The sequence below is a fragment of the Astatotilapia calliptera genome, chromosome 9 (genome assembly GCF_964374335.1).
Source record: "Astatotilapia calliptera chromosome 9, fAstCal68.1, whole genome shotgun sequence".
NCBI classification, from domain to species: domain Eukaryota; kingdom Metazoa; phylum Chordata; class Actinopteri; order Cichliformes; family Cichlidae; genus Astatotilapia; species Astatotilapia calliptera.
The window spans coordinates 25,593,143-25,601,911 of record NC_137430.1 but is presented as its reverse complement, the minus strand read 5'-3'; the positions used below and the strand labels follow the sequence as shown (position 1 = coordinate 25,601,911).

General features: G+C 36.3%; 2 protein-coding genes across 2 annotated transcripts; both read right to left on the bottom strand.

Annotated features, from left to right (window-relative positions):
- Positions 1 to 368: 368 nt before the first annotated feature.
- Positions 369 to 3,936, bottom strand: LOC113029297 (apolipoprotein D-like). Its single transcript, XM_026180103.2, has 5 exons — positions 3,847 to 3,936; positions 3,528 to 3,643; positions 2,761 to 2,882; positions 1,497 to 1,582; positions 369 to 724 (listed from the first exon to the last, which is right to left on the bottom strand). Exons 2-5 carry the CDS (start codon positions 3,636 to 3,638, stop codon positions 495 to 497), a joined length of 549 nt encoding a protein of 182 aa, XP_026035888.1. The 5' UTR covers positions 3,639 to 3,643; positions 3,847 to 3,936; the 3' UTR covers positions 369 to 494.
- A 518-nt stretch (positions 3,937 to 4,454) lies between these two features.
- LOC113029296 (apolipoprotein D-like) lies at positions 4,455 to 8,769 on the bottom strand. The gene is made up of 5 exons (XM_026180102.2): positions 8,691 to 8,769; positions 7,930 to 8,045; positions 7,678 to 7,814; positions 5,292 to 5,377; positions 4,455 to 5,129 (listed from the first exon to the last, which is right to left on the bottom strand). Exons 2-5 carry the CDS (start codon positions 8,038 to 8,040, stop codon positions 4,903 to 4,905), a joined length of 561 nt encoding a protein of 186 aa, XP_026035887.1. The 5' UTR covers positions 8,041 to 8,045; positions 8,691 to 8,769; the 3' UTR covers positions 4,455 to 4,902.

The window sequence follows — 8,769 nt, the reverse complement described above, 5'->3', positions numbered from 1 at the left end:
TAGCTAAAGCTAAAAACAAACTAAAAACTACTTCCAAAAACATTCAGCTTTGATATTAATGAGTTTTTTGGGTTCATTGAGAACATGGTTGTTGTTCAATAATAAAATTATTCCTCAAAAATACAACTTGCCTAATAATTCTGCACTCCCTGTATATTTGAGGTGTGTGTGTGTGTGTGTGTGTATATATATATATATATATATATATATATATATATATATATATATATATATATATATATATATATATATATATATATATATATATATATATATATATATATATATATATATATAAATAAATAATTTTTTTCTTGGAATAATTAATAGATAATGGGTTACCTAACTCCTTTGTACAATTTTAACACTTTAACTTAGTGATCATTTTATTTAGAATTTACATGTCTTTTCAAAAGGCAGCAACAATTAAAAACAGATATATTGAAGTGGGATGAGTTCATAAGAGAGGAATAACTGAACGTGTCTATTGGTTATTATTTATCCTTGCAGTTCTGATCTGTGTGTGTCATCCTGAAAATGTCGATTCCTTCATCAATTAGCAGCTGTTTGGCGTAATGCACAGTCTCTGGAGGCAGATAGGGCGACCGGGCAAGAATCCAGCTGTAGTTGAAATGAAATATGCGAAGGATGTCTGTGCAGGAGTACACGACAGACAAGCTGGTGTAGTCAGTAGTCAGAACCCAGTATGGCACATATGGAGTGACTGAGAACAAAGAGAAAAAAAATTTATAAAAAACAAACATTTTTCCAAAGGAGAATCTCTATATTGATTTTCTGAATAAAACTGATCCAACTTAAATGTGTAATATTATGGAGCCTGACAAATATGATTTTTAGTGACTTAAAAATCTGCTTTTGGTTTTCTTTTTCTCCGACAAATGAAACATAAACAGATTTTGTGTAGTTTTTTTTTATTGAACTATTTATGCTTTGCCTCTGCTCTGATCTGCTGGTTGATTTATTTGTGGCTTTCGAGTTTGTTTCAAACAGGGACATAGCATGGTGGAAGAAACAAGCAACATCAACATTCATAGCAAGTCCCAAGGGTATTTCTTTTATTGGCTAAAATGCTAATACTGATAGATCAGCAAATATGTAATATGAGTTGATAAAATCAGCCCACTGATAAATTAGTCAAGGTAATTACAAAATTAAAACATCATGATGATACAACAGGTTCAATAAATAAGACCGGCTACAGCCATGACATTAAAACTGTACAGTATCACAGTGCTTTAAGGCAAATGCTTGTATCAGCATGTCAGTATACTCACAATCTCACACTATATTGTCATCAACTAAAGTACTGGACAGCTCCAAATTATAGCCAACAGAAGGTGTTTGAGTGAAAAAATACAAATGTCAAGATGTAATTTCAAAGGACCACCAGACTTCGTACAATTTGATCTCAGTAAAGCAGGAATACTGCAACGTTTCATCAAATAGTTGATAAAATAAGGATAATAAGTACTTACAATATGAGAAACTGACTCCCAGTTTGGCCGGTTCTCGTGGGTCTGAAACTACACCTGTCCCTTCTGCATGCCTCTTCTTATCTTTACTGAAATGAAAAAAACAAAGATTTCAAACAGACTAACTATTAATTCAACTAATTATAAAATCTGCTGCTGGAGGCGTGGCAGACAGAAAGACAGAATCCCTCATGTAGGTAAACTCCACCTCGGGTGTGCCGGCAATCAGCTTTAGGTCAGTTGTCCATGGTCAGTGTCAGCTTTATTACTTTTTGCTCATCATACAATACACACCCTGAAGGAGTTTAAAAAAACTCACAAAAAAATCAAATCACCCATCATCATGGCTTGGACCAAGGTGTGCTTTGAGCTACTGCTGTAAGCCCTTTGATTTGAACATAGATGTATCTTCCTAACCACGCTAGAAACTGAGACAGACTCACTATTCGTGGAATCTTTTGCTTTTAACATCCTGGTCATAATACCTATAACCAGATGGCAGTTGCCTATCCCCTGGAATGTTTGACTCTTAGACCTTATCACCTTTGTTTTACTTGTTTGATGTTTCACATGCCTTTTGCCTATGTTTAACACTCACTTGTGCATTGATGTAAATAGCATTCCTTTTCAGGGTTGGCTTACCTATTCATCACTTGTCACTTAAAGCCGATGGTTAACTGTTTGTCATTCCAGGCTCTGGATGTAATCTCTGAAAGTAATCCTCAAATTTATATTGTATTCTGTCATCTGTGAGTCGCCAATATACTGTGCTCCTATTGGTTGTCTTTTTCATTACTTGCATCAAAGTTGGGAGAAGTTTGTCACTGTGGCAACATGGCAAACTAAAACGGCAAAAGTCCTGTGCAACGTTAATTCAAACAAGAATCTTTTTTCAAATAAGAGGAGTTGCCCATTGCTGACCATAACAAAGGATTTAGATTTAAAGCACTTTTACGCTGTTTACTTTCTTGAATCTGGGACTATATACAGACATATTTCATACATAGAGAAGAACATGATTTTTGGTACAATGAGTTTTGAAACAAAGCATTCTTTCTGATTCTTTACACAGACAACAGTTTTTATGCCAGAAACAGTAGAATTATTTTTGTCTCCAGCATCATATCAACCATACAAATGAGAGTGATATCTTTTCAGTGGTATCAATATTCCTTCAAAAGAGTATATGCTAAAAGAAAAATGGAAGTTGCAGAGAAATGTGGTGTCAAGCGAACCAACAATAAGAATCCTTTGCTATAGTACTTACTAGATCTGCGAGGTCAGCAGCTGGATGGTCCCATCTCTCCTAATGGAGTAGTTTATCTCAATGCACTTTCCTCTTGCAAAGGGAGCAGGCAGCTTCTCAATCTCATACCATTTACCCAGGTACTGTAACAACCATAGGCAAGTCATTAGATCTGTGCAACTCTTTGTTTAATAATTATAATTATTTCATTTGTATATCATTAAATAAAACACAGTTAGAAAATGCTTCACAGTTTGCATAAAATCACACATTGAAGATAGGTGTACATATTCAAGCACACAAAAAACACGGTCAGACATGTGGTCTTACACTCATTCTTGCATACGCACTCACATAAATACATATTAGAAGAACAAAAGCCAAAAATATTGGGAATAAATTTGAGGAAATGCTAACCTATAGAAATTAATTTTCAGAAGGCTAAGGCTGACCCAATGTTTAGAATTGCAATAGCCTCTAGATTTAAAAGAAGAGGGTGTGTGAGAGGGTGTAAAAGAGCCCAATCAGATGATCAGAGAGGACGACTGTAGTTATAAGGTCCCAGTAGCTCAGCTATATATATATATATATATATATATATATATATATATATATATATATATATATATATATATATATATATATATATATATATATATATATATATATATATATTTAGGAGCCTTTATATTTAGGAGGTCTTTATATGTAAATTTTTTTTAATGGATTTCACTGAAAGGCGGAGAAGGAAAGCCATTATAGGAGTGTATGCCTTAGTTTGTACTCACCTGCTGAAGGTTAAAGTTGGGCTGCACCTTCGGAGTAGGACAGGGACCCCAGTGATAAGTCTGAGCTGATAGCAGAGGGAGCATCAGAAGGAGAAAGCACACACCAGACATTGTTCCTTCAGGAGATTAGGGTAGAAGTTACATTAGACGAGAGCTATTGCAGGAGTGTATATTTTCAGTAGCAATAATGCAAGAGCTGCATTAATAATATACTTAGAATTTCAGTAAAAAGATACACTATGGGTATTAAAACATAAATCTTTATGCTCAAGATGTTTGTTGTATTTCCATTTTATTAAAGTTATTAAAGCGTTCTTACCTGAGCTCTGTACAGATGTCAGGTGGAAGTTAGAGGCTGAGCTCTCGGTCACTGTCTGAGCTCTCCAGACAAACACAGGTCAGCCTTCGCATTACGTCACTCGGACAGCATAAGGACATCTGTTTAACTAATTGTAATCATGCGCACATTCCTGTATGGTGAAAGTGCTGTCACTGTGAGAAAGGATGAATGTCGTTATTCATTCAGGAACCGCTGTGTTAATGCTGGGTTCATCCCCGAATTAAGCTGATTTATTTCTTTATCATTTTCATTTGAATTGTTTGTCATACACCTGAAGATGCCACCTTGGAATGAGGGAAATTATATAAATGATATTATTCTTCATCACCTTTAAATGGTTTACAGATAAAATAACTAGCTGAAAATCAGTACTGCTGGCTCTTCAGTTGTACCGCTTTATTGTGATTTGAGGCTAGGAACAAAGATGATTTATGTGTGATATTTCTTCCACTTTATTACAGTGAAATTGCAAATACTTTTTTCTTTATTAAAAATAAAATGCCCCTCAATTATTTCACTGTGGGTCAGGATCGTATAGCATTTTCTTCATTTAATGACAGTTATAATGAATGTAAGCCAAGCCAGTGTTTAATCGGTTCATCTTTAATGCCAGCAGAATCTTAGCAAAGTTTTTCCTACACCAAGTACAGCATGTTTCATGGATTATTACATGCAATCAAGGATATGCAAACACTCTTTAGTTGATTAAATCCAAAACCTTTAAAAATAGGACAGCTTTTACTGAATAGTTTCCAACTATCAGGCGGCTCACACAGAGTTCAAACCATTTCTGTGTTCATGTCTGTATGACAGCACTTTGATTTGAAGAACTGTGACATGAAGATGAATCATGATGGAAATAACTTTTGCTCGATGAGATGATCGTTTAACTGCAAAACATATTAAAACCCAAAAATAATGTACTTTTTAAAAACAAAGGCTCATGTAAAAAGTTACAGGCGTAGGTAATCAAGGAAAAAACCCTCAGAGAGAAAAACACACTCTACAATAACTGAACATCTCTGCCAGTTCTTGCTAAACGCTACAGCTCTGATCTGTGGGAGTCATATTGGAAATGTCGATCCCCCCGCTGATCAGCATCCGCTTGGCCTGATCCACCATCTGTGGAGGCAAAGAAGGTGACCGCGCAAGAATCCAGGCGAAATCAAAGTAGAAGATCCCAAAGACATCTTTGCAGGAGTACGCAATGCTATAGTTGGTGTAGTCGGTTGACAGAACCCAGTATGGGGTGTAAGGAAGAACTGGGAATAAAGATCAGAAACAGAAATAAAATGTTAAAAGGAGTGTTGTAACAGTTAAAACTATATATATATATATATATATATATATATATATATATATATATATATATATATATATATATATATATATATATATATATATATGATAAAGGAGGTACCTACAAGACAAGAAGTTGACTCCAAGCTTGGCTGGTTCTTGTGGGTCTATAACTTTGGCTGTCCCTTCCAGGTACCACCTTTTACCCTGACTGAGAGAGACAAATATGCGATTTCATCAATCTATTCATTGTGTCATATCTCTTATCATACCAAGGTCTGTCTCTAGTGCATTTGCTCCTAATCAAAACTTCACTTGAGGTGTGTCACCACTAAGCCTTTTGTCAATATAGATTACATGGCATTTTTTCTTACTCAACCCAGCTCTTCAGAAGAAAAATACTTGTGCAAACATTAAATCAACACTCGGAACAAATCCAAAGAAAAGTCACTAGAAGTAAAGTTCAAGGTTTCACCCTGCAGACAAACACATCCATTATTAGCCATCTATTACCAGCGGCCAATTGCTTCAACAACATTAATGCTACTGCAAGAAACTAGACTTTTTTTCTTTGTTGTTATAGTTAAAAGGATTTTTTGATATCTGCAGGCGGAAGTATACTAGCTTTTCCCTGCGTTATTCTCCTTTATGCTAAATGTAGAATGTTTAGCTGATTTTAGAGTTTAGAAATGTGTTAACATAGAATGTAGAACTATTGTAGAGACTCTGCCCTTAAAGTAATAAAGGCTGACTGTGTCGTGAACTTAGGAGTAGAGTGTAGGAGACCTCCCCCACTGAGTGGAAATTCCCCAGAGGATGTTTTAGGGTGGGGGTCTCAACATTTGTAACTGGATAACTGTGGTCTGGAAGGGAGAGGGGTTTTATGACCTCTAGGGAGTTACCTACACCCACAGTGTTTTAACTGTCACGCACACACATCCACACGCACACTCACTCATGTGCACTCACACATACACACAGGTATGAGTACACAGTCACACACGAGCACTCACATAGACACGTGGGAACGCGCACATGTAGGCATTCATGTGCTCGTGCACATAGACACAGACAGAGTTTGCAGCACACCGTAGGGGGTTTTATGATGGGGTCGCTTCTATAAAGCTGGCTGTAACTAACAAAGGGGTGAAGATTTTGGAGAGGGACACCGGCCTCGTCTTCCCTTCTAGAAGTGCATGCTTAAATGAAGATAAATGAAGATGAGTAAAAGATGAATAAAGATTGTGTGAAAATGACTACCAGAGATGGGCAGTAACGCGGTAACGCGTTACTGCCCATCGTTACTGCCCCTCACCGGTAACGCGTTACTTGTAACGCAGGGAAAAGCTAGTATACTTCCGCCTGCAGATATCAAAAAATCCTTTTACTGTAATCTGATTACTTTTTCAAGTAACGGGTAAAGTAAGGGATTACTATTAGATTACCGTTACTTTCCCGTAGGAACGCTGCGTTACTGCGTTACTAAAACCGTGATTCTTTGCGAGAATGTCTCACGACAGTGACTTAAGCGAGTGCGCCGTTAGTGACAACAGCTGTGTGCAGATCAACAATGGATAATATATCGATTGTGGGAGAGAGTATGAGCGTGCAGCGTTTAAAGCGTGGAAGTACTGACCTTACTTTGAGTTTGATTCCATAAAAAGTGACAAAAACATTAGCGTCCATCGTGCGTGGGAAGAAAACTTCTTTTTACAGGGAAAAAAACCCCTAAACTTCCGAGCAAGCACCGAGTGCGCAACGACATAATGGGAAACTCGCGGATTCTTCAACTGACCGCGGCACACCTGCACCAGGGTAAACCTCCGCCTACCGCAGTCCTGCTTTACAGGTGAAAATAGAGCAACAAGACCGCTGAGTCTTTGACTTTATTTATTTTCTGCTGTGTTTTACTTGCATCTATTTGAAAGAGTGAGTGTAAACACAAAAAATATTTTATTTTATGTGCTGGAATGTGCAGAAAATAGGTTTAAATGTTAAACTAATTTATTCAAGTTAGAGAATGTTGCATATAATTAAATTTTTGCTTGATGCATAAAGTTAAAAGATTAAAACTGATAAAACAAGTAAAAAAAAAAGAGACTTTTCCATTTGATTACATTTTGTATGATGGATTGTGCAGAAAAAGTAGAATTGGGCTGAAAGATCTATCGCTTTATCACCTCTTCAGGTTGTAAATCGTGTTTTTAAAAAGTAACTAAGTAACTAAGTAATTAATTACTTTTGAAAATAAGTAATCAGTAAAGTAACGGGATTACTTTTTTGGGGAAGTAATCAGTAATTAGTTACTGATCATTTTTTTCAAGTAACTTGACCAACACTGATGACTACTGAGTCCGGTGCCATCTCTGGATGCTCGAGGAATAAAAAGAACCGGGGTAAAACTGATTTCTTAACATAAGCTTATCTAACTCTACGGACAAATGAATAGTATCAGTCCATCTAACCTATATTCCAGTCATCAATCCATCGACCTGATCCTTCAGTACTTACTGGTTCTGGGGGTCCCACACCTGTGAGTACGACACTTGAACAGACCCATCTTCCATCATGGTGTTTTCCTCCCTGATGCACTGTCCTCTTCCAAAAATATCGGGCAGCTTTTCAATCTCATACCACTTACCCATGTACTGTAACAAAAAAAAAACAAAAACAAAAAAAAAACAACAAAAAAAAACACAACACCCAGCTATGAGTTCTGCACTAAAAAATGTTTACTCTGGATGCATATATCTCTTTGCTCACCGGTTGAAGGGTGAAGTTAGATTGCACCTCTGGAATAGGGCAGGCACCCCAGTGAAAAGTCTGAGCTGAGATCACGGGGACCAGCAGGAGAAGAAGGTACGTAGCAGACATGGTTCCTTTAGAAGATAAAGGGGGGATTGCAGAAGTTATGTTATGCGGCATTTATACCTGTCTCAGTTCATCCAGCCTTTTTAATACATGTAGAGAGTGTGTTTCACTCTATTTCTAAAGTTGAAAAATGTCATCACCTTTTATACTGAAAGGTTAACGGAAACTAAATACAATACATTTTTTCCTCACTCTTAAGATTTGAAGCAAGTTCCCCATTTAGTTGTGAAATGGTTAGAAGGTCACAGATTTATTAAATTAGACAGAAGAAAGCGACAGAACAAAGTTTTGCATTCTGTGAGGGTTAACTATTGTAGCAAATATTGTCACACCTGTTTTCCTGGTTTCAGAAATGCTTTCTGTGAGACACTGCGAAGCATGTGTTCAGCACCATGTCATAATCATTAAAAATATATATTTTAATACGGACAACAAGCATATGGTAAATGCAATCTGCAAAGATATCAGAATACATTCTGATTTAGGATAACACAAAAAAAATGATAAAAATGAGTGAAAATTAATGCTGGAGTGAGTATTACAGAAAACTGTATTTAAAAATATCAACATTGCTAAAACAGTACAAATTTTCAATTGAGTTTGGTGTTTTTTCTGTTAAAAAAAAAAAAAAAAAAAGTAATTTAAGATCTTACCTGAGCTGTGTGCGAATGTCAGGTGAAGGTCCGAGGCTGGGAGAAACTGAGTGTGTGAGCTCTAGGAACAAACATTTTA